Here is a 25,004-nt window from a genome sequence, read left to right as displayed (position 1 = left end):
CAATATTTACTCCTCTCTCTCTCTCTCTCTCTCTCTCTCTCACTCTTTCTGTCCCGTTTATTCTCACATTTCACCACACAGAAGCTCGACTTTTTATAATTCTTTTCTCGTTGCCTCAGAAATCACCAATCTGGTTTCGGGCTTTACTGGTTCTAGGGTTTCGAAATCGCTCTCTGATCCATCCGAATATCATTGTCTCAAAACTTTCACTTTGTTTGTATTTTTACGATTTCATTTCCGTCCTTGTTTTTCCGTTTCAAGAGGTTTGAGAGACCTCCCGTATTGGGGAGGGGAGGGAGAGACTATGGGAGGCGGTGATGCGGCTCTCGACGACGTCGCAACTGAATCCAATGGTGGAGATGATGGAGTCAACGTCAACATCCGTTGCTCCAACGGCAACAAGTTCACCGTCACGATTACCCTCGATTCCACCGTCGGATCATTTAAAGACGTTCTCTCTCAGAAATGTGATATCCCCACCGATCAACAGCGTTTGATATACAAGGGTCGGATCTTGAAGGACGATCAGACCCTCCAAAGCTACGGTACATTATATTTGATACCCTTTTTTTCTTTTTCTTTTTATATTGTGGGTTTTCTGATTAGTTACGGAATTGAAATGGGCTTTTATCTGTATTTATGAATCCATGTGTTCCGGATCAATGGTGTTGTTGTCCTGTATTTTAGATAAGTTATCATAATCATTAAGAGGGTGTCAATTACTGTAGATGATCTGCTTGTAGTTCATTTTGCAGTTGGGTCGCAATGTAACAGCATCTATTGACGGCATTTGAAATGTTATTGAAAAGAAAAATTGGTGAATTACGAACATAAGTTGGTTGCAATTAGTTCTTGGTTTGGATAGATGCTTGCAAGGATTTGGTTTGGTTTCATGTTTGCGTTTTAGATAAACGTAGAAGCTGTATTAATTTCAGAGTTGTCTTTTGGGGCCAGCTTCTTCTATATAATAAGGCATCTCTATGCTACCTCAGATTCTTTTAAACTTAGGCTTTGTTTCGAGTGGCATAATTCATGAGCTTTTTGCATAATTAATGGAAGTTATGTTGTAAACATGTATGCTATTTGTTTTCCTTTTTATTTTTTGACAGAAAGTATCTATTTGCATCTTCTTTAAAATCCATGTTTCTGGACACACTGCTTGTTTTATGTTGGTATGGAAATATTTATATATTATTTATCCGCATTTAAATATTCTGTTCTGAAGATGGGTCTTCCTTTAATGTGCCTATCATTTTATTCTGTGATAGGTTTGGAGGCAGATCACACTGTACACTTGGTTCGTGGCTTTGCCCCATCTGCTTCAGCCAACCCTGGGGGTGCAACCGATGCCAGAGGTCCAAATGCAACTCATAGTAATCCAAGTGGTGTTGGACAAAATGAAGATGTGCCGTTGGGAGGTTCTACTTTTCCAGCTAATCTATTCCCTGGACTTGGACTCGGTGGGATGGGTGAAGGTGGTGGTTTATTTGGGGCTGGACTTCCAGATATCGAACAAATGCAGCAACAATTGACTAGGAACCCTAACATAATGAGAGACATAATGAACATGCCTGTTGTTCAAAATCTTATGAACAACCCTGATGTGATGCGGAATTTGATTATGAACAACCCACAAATGCGTGAAATTATTGATCGAAATCCTGAATTAGCTCACATACTTAATGATCCTAGCACTCTGCGACAGACACTTGAAGCAGCCAGAAACCCTGAGCTTATGCGGGAGATGATGCGCAATACCGATCGGGCTATGAGCAACATTGAAGCTTCGCCTGAGGGATTTAACATGCTTAGGCGAATGTATGAAACTGTTCAAGAGCCATTTCTCAATGCAACAACTATGGCTGGGAATGCTGGGAATGCTGGGACTGATAGCTCAAACCCATTTGCATCTCTTTTAGCCACCCAAGGTGGAAGCCAAACCAGAAATCAACCAGCTAATCAGTCAACCACTGGTTCTGAATTGACAACTGGCTCACCTGCTCCAAATACTAACCCACTCCCCAACCCATGGACCTCTGGGGGAAGTAAGTTCTTGTTCACTTTATTTGTTTATACTTTCCCATGTGTGTTTTTTTTTTTTGATCAAATAGTGCACAGCCATTCCTATGCACTGTCTTTGAAGCAGCGTAGTTTAAGGTTTTTATCTCCAGTTTCTTGCAATATTTAAAGATTTGCAAAACCTGATCTTCCTGTGCTATGAAGTTTAGATATCTGTAATCTTATTTATTTGTTTCAATTTCAAGACAGTGATTAATTCATTATGAATTTAGCAGCTGCTGGAGGTACTCAAACTAATACCGCAAGGTCAAACCTTACTGGGGATGCTAGGCCACAGGCACCAGCAGGCTTAGGTGGACTTGGTCTTCCAGAGTTTGAAGGCATGTTGGGTGGCATGCAGGATACCAGTTCACTCAATCAGATTATGCAAAATCCAGCTATTTCACAAATGATGCAAAACCTCCTCTCCAACCCACAGTTTGTGAACCAGGTAGTGTTTTATTAATGTAACTTAAACTTATTTGTTGGTGAGGTGAAATTTTTTTGTTTTCTTACTCAACTCAACTGCAGACTCTTGGTCTCAACCCACAGACACGCAGCATGCTTGATTCTAATTCTCACTTAAGAGAAATGTTGCAAAATCCAGAATTTCTTCGTCAGTTGACTTCTCCTGAGACAATGCAGGTATGTTAAATTTAGAGCTATCCAGTTGTGACATATGTCTGTACGCTCTCTTTCTCTCTCATCCATTCTGTCTCTGTCTGTCTCTCTGCCTTTCTCTCTTTGTTCCTCTCATATGCATTCAGTGGGTACCTAAAAATAAGATTACTATTTCTTTTTGTTTTCCATTGCAGCTACTCTTGACTCTTCAGCAATCACTTCTAACACAGCTTAGTCGCCAACAGCCAACCCAGTAAGTATTGATACATGGCGTTTATTTTGATTGTTCTAGAATAACTAGTCTGGTGTTCTATTCATATGTGTGATTGGATCACGGTTATGCAGTCTTGAGTAAACCATTAAAATGTTTAGGTTTCTTCGGTTGAAATCTCTAATTTTTCGTTCTGTCTCAATTCTAAGTGTCATGTAACTGCTGCTGCTTGTCTAACCTCCATAAGTTTGTTTATGGTAATATCTTAACCTCCATAAGTGGTTAAATTATTTCGGCAGAAATGGGACATAAAAATGGGCATGTTCATCATGGCTATCTTTTGTTAGATGCAAAAACATAAAGCAGGATACATGAAATGGAAAAGAGATGAAACCTAAAAGAAATTGTGAAACATGGGAAGCAAACAAATAACCTACCTGAATCATCTGAAAAATATAAAAAATCAGATCATGAAGCATAAATTATTCTTATGAAATCAATAAAAACATGGTAGAAATGCTTTCACTTATGCAAATTAAGCTTTCCTCATTCTAGAGCTGTTGCCATTAAACATGATCCAGATTGTGCAATGTAGGACTGTCCTTTAAGGTGGAAGATTCTTCTCAAAAACTCAATCACATTGCTGTGCATTAATTAAGTATACAGCTGGTATCCCCCACATTAAGTCACTACTCAGTAGACAGTGCTGCTTGTCTGTGCTTGGACATGCTAATTGTGTATCTATATGTTTCTTAATTTCCCATCTGCACCTACGTGCTGAATGTATGTGCTAATTGTGTATGTTTTATGCAAGCAACACCACTTATCTGAGAGAAAAATTTACTTGCAGCTGGTGACAATCACAATTTTTTTTTTTTTTTTTTCGGCAGGGAACCAGGTCAGACAGGTGGAGGTACAGGTATCAAAGTTGATCTTCAATTCTATTTTGGATTTTCTGAATAGAACAATGAGTTCACAAATGCGCTCAGGAGACTTTATGAATTATTTGGTGGTGTCAGCATGGTTGAAACTGCTTATATTGCATCATTTGGATGTCTTCATGCCCATTATTGTGTCATGTTATAATATAGGGTTCCCTCTACCTGATGCCTTTATTTTTTTAATTTTTATTTTTATTTTATTTATCAATTTTTTTACCCCTGAGAGAGAAGTAAGGTATATTATGATGGTGGAATTATGTTAAATATTTGTCTAAGGTATATTATGATGGTGGAATTATATTAAATATTTGTCTTAGCAAAGGTTTGGTGATTGGGAATACTGGGGGTGGATGTTTCATTTCCTTTTGTTTAATTCTCAATGAACAAAAGCTCGAAGTGAAGGAGTTTCTTGGAAAAGGTTATTGCAAACAAACTACTTGTTAAGAAATTTCCGGTGCTTCACCTAATCCAGAAAACTTAGGGCACAAAGTATCTCTCTATGTTTTCATTCTGAGGGAATTTATTCTGGTAAAATACAGCTTGTTAATATTCTGTCATGGTAGCAGGACCCTTCAACAACATGGGTTTGGACATGTTGATGAACATGTTTGGTGGACTTGGCGCCGGCAGTCTAGCAGTTCCAAACAGATCCGATGGTTCATATTCAGTCCTTTCTAATAAAGGTTCTCTTATTTCTTTTGTTTAATTTGCACTGATATATTTTTGGTTTTTGATTCCGTTCTTGTAGTGCCACCAGAAGAACTGTATGCCACCCAACTTTCACAGCTTCAGGAAATGGGATTCTTCGACCGACAAGAGAATTTACGAGCTTTGATTGCCACTGCAGGAAATGTTCATGCTGCGGTTGAGCGACTTTTAGGGAATACTGGTCAATAGTTATTAGTTATATATATACATATATAACATGGTCGGTTTGTGGCCTTTGCTTAGGGCTTCTTGCCCAATATAAAAATGTCATGTCCAATATAAGGTATTTTTTTTTTTTTAATATTAATTTGTTTTCAAAAAAAAATTATTTGTCATTGATTTTTTTTTTCTTTTTTTTGGTTGAATTTTTATGGTGAATTCATCAACATCTTATAAATATTTTTGTTTTTTTTTTTTTAATTACAAATTAAAGATAAGCATTCGTTATTTTTATAAGCATAACTAGGGATATTTTTTTAAAAAAAATAGATGAATACATTTTTTTTTTAAATTGTTGTTAATTGAAAGAAAAGGAGTAGATGATGTTTAAAGCTTATTTCAAAGATACTAAACATGCTTAACAAAAAACATAAGACGATGACAATATTTCTATCATCGGCTTTTATCATCAATCGTTGAGATATAACATTGTAATTATTTACGTATAAGATCTTTTAAACTTAAAATAAAGTTTTTCAACATTCAGTACCCATTAATGTGTATATATATATATATATATATATAGTATGATAAAATATATATTAATATTGAGGAAAAATATCATAACGAATTCACAATATGATCGCCTTGAGACCTTAACATCATCTTGGAGCTAATACACGAGAGACGAGTCAGTGATCCGGTGAAATCACCCAAGTACCCAACGCTACTGGATCACGGAACTTTCGGGTGATTGCGGCTTGCATGATTTGCGTTGTGGCTGTATCTTCTTCTCATTATTGTTGACTCAAATAACTCATTCTAAGAAAATATATTGATAATCAAAATTTATAGAGAATGTCTGAATTGGAGTTTAAAATCCATTAACAATTTTAGTTTTCATTATTTTTCTAAAGGAAAATTATGAAGAAAGAAAATATATAACATAATGATAATAAAATATTGCATTAACGATCCCCGAAATATATATATATATATATATATATATATTGTTTTTTTTTGTTTATGGAACCCAAATACCTCATCCGTAAGGAAGTTTATCTTTTTCATTTTAATTAAATATACATTCTCTCTCTTTTTTTGTTTTTCTTTTCCCTTTTTTCTGGTAGTTAAATTTCAAAGTTTGAAAAAAAATCTTGAATGATTTCCTTAGCACGCTGAAATAATAACAATAAACCTGATCAGATTGAAGGTCAAAGTAAAACTAATCTGTACTCTAAAGTTGAGGATGATGGAACTGCCATTGAAGTAGCATTGTAGATATGTTATTCATATTGTATTATAGAAAGAACGGCCAAATCCATTAATTCCTATCGACAGGAGTGTAATTCTTGGCTTTCGGACAATATGATCGAACAGAGAGACAATGCTATCAAAGAAACCATGGTGGCCTTATAATATAGGGGAAAAATAAGTTGAAGGTTAACGTGCAAAAAAATACGGAGTTTGGACTCCGTAAGAAATATAAAAATAATAACCAAAAAAAAAAAAAGAATAATTTAAAAAAAATCTTTATTTGTATTTGTTTGATTAATATAATATGTTGAAGAAAAGAAACATATAGGATAACTGTAAAATATGACTTTTAGAGAGAAAAAAAAACTCTAAAATATGAAGAAAATGTAAAAGCTATAGGATTATATAATCCCATACGAAAAAACCTGACTAAATTAAAATTTTGAAATTTAACAAAAAAATAAAAATAAAAATAAAAATGGAAGATTATAATTTTGCACGTGTTAGTATAGTTATCTCTGTCGGCATGCATGCAACCAGTCATGTCTATTGACGACGAGGTTTCTCTCCCACCGTGTTTCATGAAACATCACTCATTATGTAAGCGGGAGGGACAGATACGTCATTTAACAAACACAATCGTCTTCCTCAGTTTCCCGCGCCATGTCGAAGGGATATGTACAAAGGGTTATACGTTATGTTTGACAGACTAATATTCATGAATGAAACAGCACTTCACAGACCCGCCATACGATGCCAATAATAGTCTTCTTCTTCTTCCAAAAATAAATAAATAAATAAATAAAAATTACAAAAACATTTTGTTATTGAGCGCCAAATTGTGAAAGATGGCAACGCTTGGTGTATGATCCATATACACGTAAATTAGGGCTTTTTAAGGATTTTCCATAATTTTCATTTTCAAATTATTTCCCAATCGGTTGAAACCTGATGCGTTGCATCCATTGATACAGTATAGACGCAAACTTGGAAAATTAGCATTCTCTTCTTTCTAACTGCTTTTAAAAAAATAATAATAATAAAAAAACCCCGCCAAAAACCAAAATCTGCGAGCATTATATAGAGATGGCCTTTGCACTTGCAAGCAAACACACAGTAACTTCACCATACTAATCTCACCATGACCAACCCTAAAGACTCTTCGGAAAAGTCACCTGCAGAGAAGGAAACCCAACCCCAACAATCCCAGGGTGGCGAAGAGGAGACTGCTGGTGCTGGTGGCTCATCATCATCTCCTCCCAAAGAAAAAGGAGAGACTGCGAAGTCTGTTGCTGAAGTTGGAGGAGGATCATCCTCCGTGGTCCCTCCAAGGCCTACTCAAACTGGTGCAGGGAGGGGAGGTGCTCCCACCCGCCTTCAACCCCGGGCTGCTGCCTCGGCGTCCAGGGCTGTTGGCAGCGGTGGTGTAGGAGGAACTGGTGGTGCAGGTGGCGAACAAGGAGGAGGAGGAGGTGGTGGTGCAGGAGGAGGACCTACTGCGGTGGCAACCGCTGCTAGGGCTCCACCAAGTGGAAGTGGTGGACGTGCAAAAAGAAAGGCGTCTGAAATCATCGGACCTGTTGGGGTTGAGATGGTGTGCAGCGTCTGCAAGAGGGACTTTGGCTCCTGGAAAGCACTCTCTGGCCACATGCGCTCTCATCCTGAACGCCAATGGCGTGGCATTTTCCCTCCACCCGTTGAACCCCGCTTTGCTGCTGCTCAAGGACAGCAACCCAATCCTCCTGATCAACCACAACCACCAACAGGTAATTTAATTGAATAAATATTATTATTTTATTAAAATTATATCTTAACTAATTAATAATCTGATTATTAATATTGATATATAATGTTATAATGTATGTAAACTCAAACGCGCGCATGTATTTATCCAGGTCAAGGGGTCCCTGAGGAAAGAGTTGCTCTGGATGTGGACCTGAATCAGCCTCACCAGGGGGAAGAGGAGGAGGGTGGAGAAGAAGCTTCACCTCCACCACCGGAGCCGGAGAAGGATGCTGGTGGCGGGGCTTTCGACCTCAACATGCCACCTGCTTCCGGAGATGGTGACGAGTGAAGACATATATCACTCCACGTATGCATGCCTTATAATTGCATGCATACACCACGACGCGCAGCAAAATAATAAAACGGAATAATAATTAATTATATGATTAAAGAAATAAGCGCGTCCCTAAAGGATTTATTATATATGTTTGTTGTCGCACAATATATGATATATAATGTTTGGTCGTTTGGTTATAATGATATACCTTCGATCCTATATTATATTTTATATATTGGAAGTTAAAATTTATGTGCTTGTACCATGTACTAATTTTGATCGTTAGGCTATACCCTCGATCAAATATTATATTCAATGAAACTACTAGTAGTAATTTATGGTGTGATTGATTTGCTCGTTGGGGTTATAAAGACCCGAGAGTTTTCTAGCATCGTACGTCCATGTTATATTCGATAGTCAATGTTCCTGGATTTTTTTGAACTTTATTTGTGTTCTTATAAATTATATACATAGTATTTGTATTTTTGCATAGTATTTATGTTATATGTTAAAGATAGTACGTACATAGAGATTTAAAATGTAAAATATCATGGGGGAGGAGTTTCGTTTGAAATCTGAAATCAATGCATGCTTATGAATGTTTTTGTTTTTTTCGGTAACAGATTAGAGATGATGCTGATAAAAAAATCAAGCCAGCAACACCTTTGATGCGTCAAAGATTTGTTGGATTGGTTCCTGGCACGTCTTTGCATTTTTCTTATAATGTCAACCCAAATTTGGTAAATCCATACATAAAAAAAAAAAAAAATATATATATATATATTTAAACATTTTATATATATTTATATATATATATATATATAAACTGGGGTTTATTGGATCTGAAAGAGGGATCTAATTTTTTTCAAAATGTTTTTTTTTAATACGAAATTTCTGAAAATAAAAAAAGCTTGAATTCCACTCGGTGAAGTGTTTGGTTTACATCCATTGAAAAAAAAAAAGTGTTCTTTTTTTTCTTTTTGCCACTAGTCTGCAGATCCAGCGGTCTAAAATCCATCTTTCAATAATCACGCTGACCACGTCCAAGGGTCCCACAAAGTACCTGGTCACTTCCAGTAATCAGCGTCCACGTATGCGATGCTAGCTTTCTTTGGTTATCTCGCCTCCGAGAGTCGTCCGGCGCAGTTATAGTTTGCGCCCGAATTTTCGTGAAACCTTGGGCAGTCTAACACCTGGACCACGTTGCTACCCTCCCTGTTACCTTTGCCTTCCAAAGCTTCTGATTATTTTTCTGTTATTTTCAGAGGACAAAATCTTTTTTTTTTTTTTTTTTTTCTGGGTTAATACTAAAACACAACTTTACGGTTGGATCTCATTCTTTATACCCAATTTTCTCGTGGGAATCTCATAACCAGGTTTACCTCTTAACCCCACTTTCCTTTTGTTTCTTATTCTTCTTGTACGGGTTTTGTTTGGTTTCCCAGAAACTCCTAGGAAATAGGAAAGTATAACTTTGCTTTGTCTGGATTTATTGGAGCTACATTTCTATTTGGATTTATTAGTTAGCGTGAGGTTCGTCTTCGGTTAATTGTGAGCGGGTATACTAGAGTAATAAGATTTGAATTTTTATTTAAATACCATTGCTTTTAAGTTTTCTTTGCTCTGGAATTGAACTAATGAGGAAAAAAAAAAAAAAAAAGATCTGAACTTTACTAAATCCCTTCTCTTTAGTTTTTCTTTGCTTTAAAATTGAACCAATCCTATCTCTGGCTCGGTCATTATTGAATTCGAAATAAAGGTGCCTGATTTTTCATGACTTTGAATAACAATTTTAATTACTGGTTTTCTCAGTGAACTGGATTCCCATAATGATGGAGCGAGCAGATTCTGCACAGAAGCTATATACACGTATGCGGTTATGGGAGTTTCCCGATCAGTATGTAATTGAGCCCACCGATGGCTCTTCAGGTGCATCCTTGGCGGTTAGTCGGATAGATGGTTCACTGAGCTTGATTGGTAAGCTGCTATCTCTTTTCGTTTGGTATCTTAGAAAATCTCAGCTGTCAGTTCCGAGCTTTATGTTAATGTTTTACTAGATGTCATATTAAATTTCTCTTTTCAGAGGAGCTTCCACATTGCAATTCTGTTCGGGTTCCTAAAATCCGGACAATTTTTGGTGTGGTTGGGATGCTAAAGCTCGTGGCAGGTAAGATTATCTCATCGACCAATAAGATTATGTATGTGATTGTTACGTGCTTGCTATTGCTGCATTTCAAATTATTTTGATAGTGTTACGTGTTTACTGTGCTTCTAGGATCATACTTGATTGTTATAACTGAACGTGAGTGTGTTGGATCTTACTTGGGGCATCCAATCTACAAAATTGTATCCTTGAAAACTTTCCCTTGTGACCATTCTCTGAAGAATACTACTGCAGAACAGGTAAAACTTCTGTTGCTTTACTGATTATTTTTTTCTTGTATAAGTGGCTATTGATTTTAGTTCTATTATTGGTACACCAATTTGGCAGAAAAAGATGGAGACTGAGTTTTCCGCACTGCTTAATGTTGCAGAAAGAACTTGTGGTCTGTACTTCTCATATGACACGAATTTAACCCTAAGGTGAATTTATTTCCCCATTAGTGGTGTGATTGATTTCTATAAAGAAATAGGGTCCCCATAAAAGGGAGAGAAGGAAGGGTGGGAAGAGAGTTTTCAGTGACACTATTTAAATACCCTGCCAGATCATTAAGGGAAAACATGCAGCGATAATGTTACATATACAACTTTCATGCTTTAATATAAAGTAATTGTCTACACAGATATTGCTTTCACTAATGCTTGCAGAACTATTTAGATACAAGTTGTGAAATGGGATTTAAATCTCTTTTGAGGACTCAATATGAGTTATTAAAAATGGTTTTTATAGAATAGGTGATGTGGCCTTACGAAATAAATCATCTGGTTCATTGTCAAGGAAAAAGTACTAAGTTACTTTAATATATCATGCAACCAATTGCAGCTTCTTTAAGCTTCGATGAGCCTTTTCACAGTTTCTTGATATTTAAGGTGAAATCTTTCTAGTAACTTTGTTTTTTTCTGTGATGCAGTGTACAGCGAATGCATGATTTAGGTGATGAATCTAAGTTACTCCCTCTTTGGAGACAGGTAGCTTTGATTTTGTAATGATTTCTTATCTTTTGTTCATTTTGTTTCCTCTTGATGTCAATTTTCCATGAAAGATTGCTGGGTTTGGAGATGAAGGTTGCTTTTCTAATGTTGGTTGACAACAATAATACAAATAATGGTTTAAAGCTCTACGTTTATTCTGTTCAGCAACCACTGATGTTTCCTTCTAAATTGTACTTCCGATAATTAGAAGGTTTCACCTCTTATTTCAATATTTTGCCACAGGCAGAACCTAGATTTCTCTGGAACAATTATTTGTTGGAAGTGCTCATAGATAACAAGGTTGGGTTGCTGCCATTGTTAATGTATCTGCTGAATTGTCTTTACAACTTAAATATCCGTAAATTCTCTAACTGCTGAATGTTTATATGCTTCCATTTGTGCAGCTTGATCCGTACTTGCTTCCTGTTGTCCAGGGGAGTATCCTTATGCTATTACTGCTTAGGCTCTTAGCTGTATTTCGTTCAACTTAAATATCTTTTGGTATATAATTTATCAATCTTTTCTCTGGAAGTTTCTCCTTAATTAAATCCTCAGGTTTTCATAACTTTCAAGCAGCTATTGGAAAAGATATTATTGATGTTACTCTTATAGCTAGGAGATGCACAAGGAGAAACGGTATTTAAAGCTAATTTTATACCTTTTGTCAATTAGTTTATGTGTAGTTCTGGCATGTTAGTTTTATATTGTTTCTAAAAGTCCGTATTTTTTATGTTAGTTTGATAATGCTAATCATACATGACCACGGACTGCTGATAAGTAAAATTTACTAGATTATGAGAGTGCAAATACTACAATAACATTGATCATGGCACCATTTCTACATCAATCAAAATCTAGCAATAGTAGGTAAGTTGTTATGAGAATGGAGAATACCAATTGCAATATGAATCGATCATTTACACACCCACAATAAAAATCGTTACATAAAAATGTTATGCTGTTGGTGGTGTCAAAATCCATCTAGAAGTAGATTTATCTTTGCAGTGCTAATCTTGCAAACACTAAATTTCATTTTCTCGAAGGCACTCGGATGTGGAGAAGAGGGGCTGATTCAGATGGGTATGTTGCAAACTTTGTGGAAACTGAGCAAATTATGCAGTTGAATGGGTTTACAGCATCATTTGTGCAGGTAAAGTTTCAATTTTAATTAAAATACAAAAGCAATCATGCTATGGACTTGCTTTCCACTTTGTTTCCCTTCCTTATGTGATAGGGTCTTTAAAGCCAAAAACTTAGTTGATGCTTTAAGTAGCCACTGGTGAAATTGTGTTGTATGTATTTGCTGTTGTTTTGTATGGCAATCAATCTACTAAACAATTGGATCAGGTGTCTTATATGTTTTGGTAATTGCCTTCTGTAGGTCCGGGGCTCGATTCCATTGCTTTGGGAGCAAATTGTTGATTTGACATATAAGCCTAAGTTTGAGCTTGTGCGAGTAGAGGAAGCCGTAAGTTTGTGGTTACTTGTTCATTATATATATATTTTTGCATGCCCCTTTTTTCTGTCTGCTACTTTCTGTCCATACTGTTTACTGATGCTGTATTGAATTTTATGCAGGCCCGAGTAGCAGAGCGGCATTTTCTGGATTTAAGAAAAAAATATGGGAGTGTGTTAGCTGTTGATCTTGTAAACAAGGTTCATATTTTCTTTTCCATGGCCTGTATTTTGTGGAATACCTTGTGGAAACTTTTATACCATACACCATGTACTGCTGAATACTATATTTGCCTTATTACATACTGTCAAAAGCAAATAGATGTATTCTTGTGGACGTGTGCATGGATGCATATGTATCTATGTAAAATTCTGTGTGTTCAAGGGTGTGTTTATTTTTTGATAATTTAATCTTATGCCACATGTATGTGAGCATTTCACCAATTGGGATTTGTTTTCATGTCACTTACATATCTTATCAGCATGGAGGTGAGGGACGCTTATGTGATAAATTCGCAAATTCCATGCAGAATGTTACTAGCGATGATGTAAGGTAGAATTTCTTTCCATACTATCTTTTTGATAATTTGTATTTTTTTTTTTTTTCTTTGGTAGAAATTGATAATTCGTATTTAGATAACTTGATCCTGTTTCATAGTGAGACACGCTGCATTTTGTAGATATCTGCACTTCGATTTCCATCACATCTGTGGACATGTTCATTTTGAGCGCCTGTCTATCCTTTATGAACAAATTGAAGATTTCCTCGACAGAAATGGGTATTGATTTCCTTCATATGGTCATTGATATCCAACTGTATATGCATTGTGGGCTTGTTAATTTGCTTTGTTCTTTCAAACAGTGTATTTTCCTTAAGAAGACTATATTTTTAGTGCAGTTCAATGTACATTAGTTTGCTTAGTTTCTTTCATACGTGTTGAACCGCAACCACTGGAAACAGTCTTCAGTCTCGTACCTGATAAATCTTGATCAAACCTTAAATTATCTCACAGATGGAACTCAATCAATTTGTATTTTTAGCCATTTATATTGAGTTTTCTTTTGTTAATTTTCTTAAACTGAAATTGGCAGGTACTTCTTGTTGAATGAGAAAGATGAGAAAATGAAGGAACAGCTTGGAGTTGTAAGAACCAATTGTATTGATTGCTTAGACCGTACAAATGTTACACAGGTAGGTAAACATCAATCAAAAGATACTCTTCTTTCTAGCAAGCTTTACTATTTGTGGTTTTTTCCCTTCTTTTTATTTTTTTAAAAAATATATATTCTCCTTTGTAAATTTTAAATTGGTTGCAGAGCATGATAGGTCGAAAAATGTTGGAAACCCAACTTAGAAGGCTTGGTATTTTTGGTGCTGAAGAAACTATTAACTCACACCCAAACTTTGATGACTGTTTTAAAATCTGTGAGCACATCAATTACTCTTATTGTTCTTCCATGCTACCACCTTACCAGTGAATATAAGCTCTATTTTCCCAGCAAGTGATAAGTCTTGGTTATTTCTTTTTTTTCAGTGTGGGCTAATCATGGCGATGACATAAGCATTCAATATTCTGGGACTCCTGCTTTAAAAGGAGACTTTGTGAGGTAATGTTACATGGATATTATTGAAGTTTTACATTTATGCATGTGCATGCATTGTTCCACTGAAGAATGTATTGTGAATCTCTGACTGATGACTAGTGTATCTATTTCTAGTTATTTCTTTTGAAAGATTTGGATAGAACTGGGAGTCATCATGTTTCAATTGGTTTGACTGCAGATGTGGCCAGCGGACAGTCCAAGGGATTATTAATGATGGAAAGAATGCCCTTTTACGCTATTATTTGAATAACTTCTCCGATGGAAGAAAACAGGTTTGCATGCTTTTCCATTTGTTGTTATTTCATGTCCACTTTTTGTAGATTGCGTTACTACCGTTTTTTTTTTATCCTTTATGAATGTGTTATATTATATGTTCAATATCTTTCTAATCCAACCACAGGTAAGTGATTACCTTTTTTGTTAAGACTTTTCATCTTTTGTAGTACTGACACCGTCTTTTGATTGTTTTTGGATCGTATGTAAAGGATGCAATTGATCTCCTGCAAGGGCATTACATTGTTTCAGTCAGCAGAGAAATGAATCCATCATCTCAAAAAGGAGGCCTTGAGGCTGTAGCAGTGAGTATAAGCTAACTGGATGTTGTTATTCATGAGCAAATAGAGCTATTTTTGATATCATGGTTTATAAAGCTTCTAATAAAGCCTACTGACCTAGATTTGGATTGGGCATTCGTGATTTTTGTATCAAACGTAAGTAATTCTTTATTGAAGCCATTTTCACTGGCTTTATAATTTGTTCTTTTTTGTCAATTTATTGCAGTCATTTCCACTGGCTTTATCATTTGTCCTGGCTGGGTTCTTTTTTGCCACCTTGTCACTGAGGCAGGGTGAGTTAAATTTTATTTGTTTTGCTTGCATGGCTATTTTGGAACAAATGGATTGTAAATTCTATAAATCAATTAATTATTATTCTCTCTTTTTTTTTCTTCTTTTTTTTCTTTTTTTTCTTTTTTTAATGCAGTCCGGTATGATCTTAAGCACTTATTCCTTTCGATTATGTGGGCAAGTCTTAGTGTGGGCTTAGCTGCATTTGTGAGGGCCAACGGGCGGATTTTCTGCAACAGACCTCGACTACACAAGCCTAGGCGTTGATTTTGGGTTCAGAAAGCTCTGGTTAATTCAATTTTCCAATATAGTCTTCTCTACTTTCTGTTTATTATTTAAATTCTTGCAGTAGCAGTCGCTCATGATCTTGAATTCTTGATCGGTTACGTATGAAAAGTTATACAATCCAATATAAGCGAGCATTGCTTACCAACATTATCATTCTTTTTGTATAAATGGATTTTTTTTTTTTTTTTATTTTATTTGTCAAAGACTTGGCAACTTTCTTGTTAAATTTTGAATATGGAGGCCTACTCTTACCCAAAAGACCTATTATTTATTCATGATATATTGCATGTAGCCAAAGAACTAATTCCAATCCAATAGAGAGAGAGAGAGAGAGAGAGAGAGTAATAATGATCATAAAGTAAGCCTTGCATTATTGTAATAATAATAATAAAGAAGTTGCTATTAAGACAAATAAAAATGAAAATAGGACTCAAAATCTGGATTGGTAGACTTGACATAATAACTAATAGTAACAGAGAATTCTCAATTTCGGCCAAACTCTTCAGGACAAAGAAGCTTGCTTAGCATAAGGAGGCCAGTAAAGGTGAAACTCAATCTTGTAAACAACAGTGAGGCCTTTGAGATCAAGCGGAGATGATGTTATGTAGCCTTGCACGAAGGTGAAGTCACCGGTTCCTCCAACAACAGGATGATCAGAGGCTTTAAGATTGTGTGTGCCTCCTGCTATGGAAATTGAACCTATGTGGTTCTTCAAACGTAAAGTGATCTTAGCAACTGAAATACTGCGGAGCCCATCAAAGCTAGAGGTGATGGAAGTTCCTTCTGCAATTCCAATTACCTTGGAAGACCGATTTGATGCGACAGTCAAAGGATCCTGGAAAGCAAACAAGGTGCCAAAAGGCGTTGTTGTTTGAGTTACGCCTGGTCCAGCTACACCGTTCACTATGATATATCCGGTTTTGTTTATGGTTTCATGTTGATAGAGTGCAAAATGGATGGACTTGATTTGATTTTCGTTGTGCTTGTGGTGATGGTGATGATTTTCAGATGTGGACGTTGACTTGACAAGGAGGATGACAAATAACAGAACCGGAAGAACATAAGTCTGCAGGGAGGAAGCCATTGCGAGAAAGGGAAGATGAACTACACATGTGTGTTAAGGTTCATGTGTAAGGATTCTTTTATATTGGGAGAGCACTAATATGCTGTTGGTGGGGTGATATTTCAAGCTCAGAGAAAGGAACAATACGAGCCGTCTGATTAACTAAGTCCAAACCATGAGGTTTTGATCCAGACCATCAAAAGTGGGGGTAGGTTGTTTCAGGGGAAAGCAGTCTCCTTCTCCATTGTTTAGTCCATGCAGTAACCGTTCAATAAGGGCATTTGGTTGGAACTTCATTTTCAAAAGTCTAAAGCAGCCTTGTACTACTCGGCAAAATTAGTGGCATACAACAGCGGAAATTTTGTGGCAGTCTACTATTTCCTTGACTTTCTGAACTGACCAACAAATAAACCTGCGCCAACAGACTGATATACAGTCAAGTGCGCACTAGCTCAAATCCTCAAGGAAAATTCCTAGTACGGCCATTTAAGAGCCTGGTGGGGCCAAAAGTTTTTCCTCCATTTACAATTTGTTAACATACTTGACACTTAAAAACCCTTAAGACACTTAAAACCCAACATACCTCATAATTTGTTCAAGATATGTACATGAAAACCCATTGTAACTTCGTAATAACAAGTTTAGATTACTACCAAGTTGCATCACCAATGTCAAAAGTACAACCACTACATTAGCGATGAATTCTAATTTGACATATAAACTATATGTATTAACTAAATCGCATAGTAGGTAAATCATCCCTTCGTAAGGGCTATTTAATATCATACACATGTTTAGATTTGCATTCCCGTTAAGAACAGATACGTGCAACACTTGATTAAGCTTCCAGAAGAACTAAAAACAGTAATCAGTTCTGTATGTCAATGTATGACTGAACGTGAAGAACGGAGTTAATACTTTCTTAAATCTGTTTCCTTTTCTTCTCCAGATACTTGTAGCTTCGCTGGAAGTTCAGTACTGCCCACACCAAATGCCGTAAACCCAACTCTGGCCACAGAGCACTTGGAGAGTACAATGGGCAGTTAGCAGTCTGCCAAAGAAGAAAATTACTTAGGCGGGTCTCTCCTGAACTTCGAATCAGGATGTCCGGGTCAGGTGCCACCGCCATGTACATGTGTTTCTCAATATCTACCAGATTTATAGTAGGAACTTCCCTCTGATTGTTATTCAATTCGACTCCTCCAGCCAAAGGCTTGCAAGTTGTAATTTCAACCCCATCCCATTTATCTTGATGGGATCCTTGAATGACATCCGAAATTGCTTCATTGCAAATTCCATTGGTATCTACAGATTCAGATCCATATGATCTGTCCTTGCAGGAATCTTCGACATCATGCATCACTAAACCATTCGTCTTCTTCTTACCCTCTTCCATTCCTTCAGTTACACCATTGCTAATGTTAGTTGAACTCGGTGCTTGAATCTCATTCCTTTTAGCTTTGCAGGATTCTTGAACAGCATGCACAATTTCATCACATGATGTATAAGCAACACATACTAAAAGCACGGCCTTAGTGTTGTTGGCAGAAGCTTTCATAGCCTTTTCGGCAGCAACCCGGACAGGCTCACTTAGAAGTTTCAGGTTGCCAATAAAATATACTCTAATACCGTACCGGTTTACAATACTTTCTTTCTCTAGCAAACCCTCAATTTTCTCCAGCATCAGATCCATCACATGTTGAACCTCTTCAGGCTGCCTCTTGAAGTTATCAATGCTGAAGGCATAGACTGTTACATACTTCACTCCCAATTCATAACAGTATCCAAGCATGGACATGAGAGCCAAATACCCAGCTTTATGGCCACTCCCTTCAGCTAAGTCTTGCCTCTTGGCATACCTTCGGTTTCCATCCATAATGAAGGCAATGTGTTGAGGAATGGGACCAACTGATAGAACATGGAACATGCATTTCCTCATAGAAGTAACCAAACTTCCAAATAATTGGCATATTCGACCACTGGTTTTCTCCATCATGTAATCTGTGCATAGATACTAAAGCCAATCAGAAACAGAACAAACAAACTTAAGAAGAATTGAAGCTAATTGGATATGTAGAAGTTAACACCCAGAAGACTAAACCAAAAGGAATCACTAACGAAGAGATAGTCTTCCATAGAAGAAATTGAAAAGCAGCAAACTTTTTAGTGATACAACCCAGATGGTGGGGTTCATTATAAGATAATAGCTATGAGAGACTCTACATGATAAGGCACAGAAATAACAGTTTTATATCAAAACCAGTATTGTAAGGAAGGAATGAGAATATCAATCACACAGGTTTGAGTAGAATCCAACAAGTATGACAGAATTTATCCAAGAAATACGGATATACCAAAACAATCCCTACAAGCTTAACTTGACAACTACTTTCTCTGATAACAATAACCGGTCCTACTCGTAAAGCCATGTTATGCGAAATGTTTGCTCCGGCGAAGAAAAGCCAGTTCAAACCCCCACTAGAATTTCGCCACTAACTTTTTTATGAAGTTATCGATTTTATCGATGTTAATACCAATAAATTAGAAGGGAGATTTTCGCTCAAACTTCAATGAATTTAAAGGGAAAAAAAATTAAAAATTGAGCAGCAACCCGAAAAATAAATAAATTAATTAAACAGAGTGGTTTGAATAAGCGGGTATAAGAAGAAAACTTACATGAATATAATAAGCAAGCAACCAAATCTAAGAACCAACAGAGGTGAATTCTTTCAAGCTCGAAGGGTAAAAACGGATCCTGAAAAAGAATCCTCACTGTATAAACAGCAATATGAGCAACTGGACAGGACACGACATTATTAAACTTTTCAGAATCGGAATCGACAACGTCGATACCGTCGACGCAGAATATGCTGTTTAACTCTCTGTCTGAAACCAAATGGACGAAGAAGATTCGTCTGAAGCGAAAAACTAGACCAAAAAAAAAAAAACAAAAAAACAAAAAAGTTCCAGAAACCAATTTTGTTATTATTTCTTCTTCCCAAAAACTTTAAGCTTGTCTTTTCTTAAGCGGCTTTTATTAGTGGCTTTTATCGCAGCTTGTAGACATCATGGCTATTCCCAAAAGCTATAAACTAATAAAAGAGGCTTTTTTTTTTTTTTTTGTTTAAAGGACCAGAATTCTACTGCAGGCTCGGGCTAAACTACTAAAAGATGGACCACCTTCCTATGACACTGTTTGGAAGCTAGTCCGGCCCATATTGCCAAACCGTAGACTCACCGCAAATCCTTTTTCTTTTTCTTTTTTTTTAATTATATGTATATTAACTTAGCGCATATGATGGTACATAAAATATTCCAAAAATGAAAAAGTTTACGAGTCCATATCCAAGAATAATCACAATCTTTTTTTCTTACCCAGAAAAAAATAAAAAATAAAAAGTTGATTTCACTAAAATTAATTAATTAATTAAAAAATGTCGAGCTTGGGGTGGTTGGCGATTATTGTTGTTATAAAAATTGACACGCCCAGAAGTTCTGTGATTATGCCGCATCTACCAAGTTGGTTAGTGGATTTCAGCCTGAACCTATAAGCATAGTGGTTTCATTCAATAGATGAAAAAGCACTCTTCTTGGTAATCACTTTTCAACGGAATTATGACTAACATATATAATGAATTTACTTCTTTTTCCCATGTTTTGATGATGAGTTTTTGAAAGATAATTCCAGTTCCACCCAACTTGTATATTCAGCAATGTACGAAATTTGCACGACTAGAAAATAGAATACCAGTCATTTGATGGCTTTGTTTAGATTTTGTACCACCAAAGTCCAATCCCCAATGTTTTCCAATACAAATTGCCAATAAGCAGCTTAAATTATAGAACCTTTTTGACATTCCTTGATTCAATTCTTTGTTACATTAGAAATCCTATTTCTAACTTTACAACAATGACATTATCCAATTGAGGACAAATACCAACTACTATCACAACAAAATTTTGATGAATTCAAACAATTGGTAAAAATAACAAAAAGAAAAAATTGAACGAAAAGATGATTCTTCAATCACTTTAAAGAACTGCACACGATATCAAAGCAACATGAATTTCTAATGTCCAATATCATTTTACCTTGCCTGATGAGAATGTTAATAGCTTTCTTCATCCAGAATCCTGGCGACTACTGCCTAGTGTTGATTGGGGAACGATTATGAATATAATGTTGAGCAGGACGACGAGCAGGACAAGGATTGGACATAGTTTTAGATGGCTTTGGTTTTCCTTTCATTGCTTCAATCTGTTCTAGTGACTCCACAACTTCTTTCATGGAGGGGCGGCTTCTAGGTTCCGGTTCTAGGCATTTCAGGGTAAGTTGTGCTGCCTGTAATGCCGCCTTGGGGGAATATTGGCCCTCCATCCGCAAATCCATAATGGTTTTTAACTTTCGTTTTGAAGACAGACATGGCTTAGCCCAATCTACAAGGTTTTGCTGCCCACTAGGGCGTTTTGTGTCAAGAGCCCGCAAGCCTGTTAGCATTTCAAGCAGTACAACACCAAATCCATACACATCACTCTTTACATACAAATGGCCTGTTCAAAGATGGTGTAAATGTTAGGCATATTGTCTAATTAACTCAACTACAAAGGATATACCATACTTTTTTATGTAAGTTTTTATGCTAAGTTGTCCATTTAAATGCTCTTCTTTCTGGACAAAACAAAATGAAAATAAATATCCCCTTAGCAAAAACAATTCAACACGCTTGTAACCAATATCAAGTCAACACATCAAGGGCTGACATTGACTGAAAAATAACGGGTTGCTGAGGATGTGCATTAGAAATCGAATCTATCTACCCCTTAAATAATAACTGAGGATCGGCATTATAGAATTTCCTGAATTTGCTAAAACACCAATATAATATTTGTAAGATCTGCTAAACTATAGTCACCTGTTGCGACATATTCAGGAGCAGCATAGCCATAGGTGCCCATAATCCGGGTTGTCACATGTGATTCTCCACCGGCTGGCCCCAACTTCGCTAAGCCAAAATCTGCAATTTTTGCGTTGAAGTTCTGTACATGAAAGCAAAAAGGAGGGAGGAGAAGAGGCAGAAAAGGGCAAAAATTTTAATAAATAGGCCAAATGATTTCACTGTGTAAAATATGTATATATCCTAGAAAATAAGCAAGAAAACCATGAATTTCAATCTAATAGAGTAGGAATTTACTTTTCTTTGGAAGTGAAATTTGTAAACCAGTGCTAAGACAACTATTGCTACGCATCAGATTTCATATCTACTCTAATGTTTCTTGATCAGTTAAACTACATATAATGGTCCCTGTAGACAAAACAATTAAAAGAAATTTCTAAATGCAACATTACCACTAAATCAAAAAGGTTCCTATAATGGTCTTATTTCTAATTATCTCAGAACATGGTAGAACATAATACTTGAATAAAACTGATAGAATGATTTGTCAAAGAAGCACAAACCGCATCAAGCAGTATATTTGAGGCTTTGAAATCTCTGTATATGACTTTCTTTTCTGAAGTATGTAGGAAAGCCAGTCCCCGAGCTGCTCCAATTGCTATTTGGAGTCTTCTATCCCAGGATAGTGGCTCAATGGAAGGATTCCCTGCTCAACAAAAACTCTTACTTCTTAGTCAACAAATTAAATCTGTGGAAGAACAAATATTAGTTTCATATATTTTCTTTAGTACATACTTCTAAAGAGATGGTTCTCCAAGCTTCCCCTCTGCATGAATTCGTACACAAGGAGTAGTTCTTTATCCTCCCAACAATATCCCAGAAGCTTCACAAGGTTGGGATGAGAAAGCCTTCCTAGGAAGTTCACTTCTGACTGCATTAACAAGCAATTGAAAAGTACATGATTAGCATAAAATGATAGAATGATAGAGGAGAAGATAATAGACAAAAAAATGTAATAAAATACTCCAGTGCATCCACAAATTTATCAAATATTGGGGTATTGATAAAATTCAATACAGGATTTGAAATATCACACCATAAATATCTTCTTTTTTCCATTTAAATCCAATCTAACACCCCCTTGGTTGTTAGAATGTTAATATTATTATCCTCTTGTTAAATTATTTCAGGAACAAAATGATTATTGAGAAATGAAAATTGAGCTGAAGCTCCATAATGGTTTCATATATTTAAGTGTGAAAATGTTAAAAAAACATTTTCGACGGAAGAAGATCGACAAAAATAGCTTCCAAGTTTATACAATATACAAAAAGGATGGTTCCAAACGTTGACTGATTCAATCAGAATATATTTTGGCATGAATGTGCTAATTGGCACATCAATCAGCTTTATTAGAGGCAATAATCAACTTCAACAAGGATATCAAGGTGGCATTTGCTTTAACAAAACTGCTAAACTCTTAAATAGGAGTAGTAAATTACAACCACCAAATGCAGTCTTCCCCATATGGTCATTAAAAAAAAATCAAGTTAACAGGATAAAATAGCAAATAAATCCTTTTCTTTTCTTGCAAGGATAAAAGTTATCCAATGCTACAAATGGTGTCTCAAGGATTTTTAATCAATAATCACTAAGACCAACATATAAATGGGACCCAAGTTTGCATCTGCTGCATTAAGCAAGGTATTTAAAAACAAGTAATATGATCAATAAAAGCTTGTCTGGCACGAAGGAAGGAAGCTTCGAGCTTGCTTAATAATATTCATTTCCTTTACGCGCCCGACTTCATAAATAGAAACATTAAAATATAAATATAAATAGTAATTAAATACAAGATAATTAATGACTTAGCTAAGAAAGCGTTTAAAAAAAATAAAATTTGGAGAGTCTGAAAAAAATCACCTGCCACTCCTGGAAACCCTGCACACTTTCGTGGTTCAATTTCTTAATAGCAACCATCATACCAATACCAAACTTTGAAGGTGCAAGCGTCTTCTCATCCACCCAACCTTTGAAAACTTTCCCAAAGCCTCCTTCACCAAGCACTGTATCCGACTTGAAATTCTTCGTAGCAGACTTCAATTCAGCAAAGCTGAAAACTCTCAAGTTGGGTATTGCTAATACTTGCCCATTTGGGTAATTCTCGTCCACGCTTGCAGTAGTTGCTGCCTCCGAAAATTGACTCTTCTCGTTGCCGCTGCTCGTTGCCGAAAATCCTATGTTCTTGCTGTAATTGCTAGATGTCGCTGAAAGAACAAGCCAAAAATAACCAAATGGGCATTCAATGAATTCAAAAAAGCGGATCAAAACGATCCAATTATTCATTTAAGAAGGGGGAAAAAAGAAAAAAAAAATCAGAGAAGATAAAAACTGTTCAAACTGGCCAAACAGAGAGAAGCCATGTGAAATCGTGTTAAAAATATGAAAGAAAAAGAAGTATGCTTTGTCCAAGAACACAAAGAATTTCCTCATTAAAATCGAAGACGCCTAACGACTAATCAAAAAAAAAGAAAAAACTTTCTAAATTCGTAAAAATTGTACCTGGAGTGACAGAGTGTTCAGTGGTGCTAGGCTTACGATCGTGATGAGAAAGAGATCCCCAGCAAAGACCCATATCAAGTAATAAAATTTGTTGGGAAATTCTGCTATTTTGTGAGTAAGACGAACATAATCTAAAGCAAAATTGGGAAAGAACCAAAAAAATAAAAAATAAAAAATGTGGAAGTGGATATTAATAAGAAACAAAAGAAGGAAAAGAAAAGGTGGGTTTTTCTGTTTGTTGTTTGGCAGGCTTTGTTTTGTTTTGGTTGTGTTAGACCATGCGTTCTTCGCTGTTACCGTGAACCCACTTTGCAGCTTCTTTGATTTGTCCCATTCCCTTTGAAATTTATAGGCAAAGAAAAAAAGCCTTCGACTTTTTTCGTTTCCAATCTATATCTCACTTTTCTTCTTTTTTTCCTTTTTTTTTTTCCCCCTACTCGGATTGATTTGTTGCTGCTATTCTGCAGCCGCTGGCTGATTTTTAACCTCCATTGTTATGGTCAACGACCGTGTCGTGCTGCAGAATTGTCCACTCCTCTACGCCAGACGGAAACTACAACTATACACGTGTCACAGACAAAAATGCAAACATTTATGTTTTCTTTGTGTTATCTACTTTATCTCCTGTTTTCTTTAATTTTTCTTGTTCTTTTTTTTTTTTTTGGGAGAAAAAGAATATTTTCATTAAGAAGCAAAACCAGACATATCCTTTGACAATACATCTTTTTCTTTTTCTTTTCTAAATAATTATTCAACTCTTCATGGTCTTGTGTGGAAGTTGCTTTAGTATCTCTAAACCGTATATAATTTAATACACTCTTTTTTCCAAAAAAAAATATATAAACGTCAATTTAATGGGACCAGCTGAATGAATTGAAAGGTGCAACATTATATATATATATATATATATATATTGTAAATGACTTTTTTTTTTTTTTAATACCTTTGAACTTTTCATAACATTTTAGTCCTTTCATCCAAAGTTGGTGTATTTGCAAACGCGAATAGTAATAACTCACGCAGCAATGCTACAGTACCAAGTTTATTTATCAGAAAAGACAACGATGTATTCTTATTTTATTGGTTGAGAAATTAACATAAAAATGAACTTTAGATGATAGATGAAACTCAATAAAACAAAA

The 25,004-nt window shown here is 35.9% G+C and overlaps 6 protein-coding genes across 9 annotated transcripts; 3 read left to right on the top strand and 3 right to left on the bottom strand.

Annotated features, from left to right (window-relative positions):
* Positions 1–42: 42 nt before the first annotated feature.
* On the top strand, positions 43–4,952 carry LOC107424348 (ubiquitin domain-containing protein DSK2a). Of its 3 annotated transcripts, none has more exons than XM_025076229.3 (8): positions 43–545; positions 1,269–2,045; positions 2,292–2,509; positions 2,590–2,703; positions 2,874–2,932; positions 3,781–3,803; positions 4,398–4,487; positions 4,580–4,952. In XM_025076229.3, exons 1-8 carry the CDS (start codon positions 305–307, stop codon positions 4,726–4,728), a joined length of 1,671 nt encoding a protein of 556 aa, XP_024931997.2. In that variant the 5' UTR covers positions 43–304; the 3' UTR covers positions 4,729–4,952. The 3 variants fall into 3 exon arrangements, with proteins under 3 accessions (XP_024931997.2, XP_024931996.2, XP_015889617.2); XM_025076228.3 differs by having other exon boundaries at positions 44–545; positions 3,781–3,809; XM_016034131.4 differs by having other exon boundaries at positions 47–545; positions 2,295–2,509; positions 3,781–3,809.
* Positions 4,953–7,096: 2,144 nt separating this feature from the next.
* On the top strand, positions 7,097–8,029 carry LOC107424295 (uncharacterized). The gene is made up of 2 exons (XM_016034060.2): positions 7,097–7,721; positions 7,851–8,029. Exons 1-2 carry the CDS (start codon positions 7,097–7,099, stop codon positions 8,027–8,029), a joined length of 804 nt encoding a protein of 267 aa, XP_015889546.2.
* Positions 8,030–9,162: 1,133 nt separating this feature from the next.
* On the top strand, positions 9,163–15,495 carry LOC107424340 (phosphoinositide phosphatase SAC6). 2 transcript variants are annotated; one of them, XM_016034116.4, is made up of 21 exons: positions 9,163–9,393; positions 9,830–9,994; positions 10,101–10,184; positions 10,293–10,420; positions 10,509–10,600; positions 11,089–11,146; positions 11,393–11,449; positions 11,554–11,587; positions 11,705–11,785; positions 12,193–12,299; positions 12,531–12,617; positions 12,728–12,805; positions 13,087–13,157; positions 13,285–13,383; positions 13,697–13,796; positions 13,922–14,030; positions 14,140–14,212; positions 14,388–14,481; positions 14,695–14,787; positions 14,990–15,056; positions 15,191–15,495. In XM_016034116.4, exons 2-21 carry the CDS (start codon positions 9,847–9,849, stop codon positions 15,319–15,321), a joined length of 1,791 nt encoding a protein of 596 aa, XP_015889602.1. In that variant the 5' UTR covers positions 9,163–9,393; positions 9,830–9,846; the 3' UTR covers positions 15,322–15,495. The 2 variants fall into 2 exon arrangements, with proteins under 2 accessions (XP_015889602.1, XP_015889604.1); XM_016034118.4 differs by lacking the exon at positions 9,163–9,393 and adding an exon at positions 9,431–9,576.
* A 195-nt stretch (positions 15,496–15,690) lies between these two features.
* Positions 15,691–16,888, bottom strand: LOC107424344 (dirigent protein 19). The gene has a single exon (XM_016034122.4). The coding sequence runs from the start codon at positions 16,424–16,426 to the stop codon at positions 15,845–15,847; it is 582 nt and encodes a 193-aa protein (XP_015889608.2). The 5' UTR covers positions 16,427–16,888; the 3' UTR covers positions 15,691–15,844.
* Positions 16,889–17,024: 136 nt separating this feature from the next.
* LOC107424343 (dehydrodolichyl diphosphate synthase 6) lies at positions 17,025–19,464 on the bottom strand. The gene is made up of 2 exons (XM_016034121.4): positions 19,082–19,464; positions 17,025–18,406 (listed from the first exon to the last, which is right to left on the bottom strand). The coding sequence occupies exon 2, from the start codon at positions 18,399–18,401 to the stop codon at positions 17,328–17,330; it is 1,074 nt and encodes a 357-aa protein (XP_015889607.2). The 5' UTR covers positions 18,402–18,406; positions 19,082–19,464; the 3' UTR covers positions 17,025–17,327.
* Positions 19,465–20,229: 765 nt separating this feature from the next.
* Positions 20,230–24,513, bottom strand: LOC107424341 (probable serine/threonine-protein kinase PIX13). The gene is made up of 6 exons (XM_016034120.4): positions 23,863–24,513; positions 23,224–23,567; positions 22,096–22,231; positions 21,864–22,006; positions 21,319–21,442; positions 20,230–20,956 (listed from the first exon to the last, which is right to left on the bottom strand). The coding sequence occupies exons 1-6, from the start codon at positions 23,933–23,935 to the stop codon at positions 20,547–20,549; spliced, it is 1,230 nt and encodes a 409-aa protein (XP_015889606.2). The 5' UTR covers positions 23,936–24,513; the 3' UTR covers positions 20,230–20,546.
* Positions 24,514–25,004: the final 491 nt, after the last annotated feature.

Source organism: Ziziphus jujuba, chromosome 7 (assembly GCF_031755915.1).
Source record: "Ziziphus jujuba cultivar Dongzao chromosome 7, ASM3175591v1".
Classification (NCBI taxonomy): Eukaryota; Viridiplantae; Streptophyta; class Magnoliopsida; order Rosales; family Rhamnaceae; genus Ziziphus; species Ziziphus jujuba.
The sequence above is the reverse complement of the archived record's forward strand: the minus strand, read 5'-3'. Positions and strand labels throughout refer to the sequence as shown.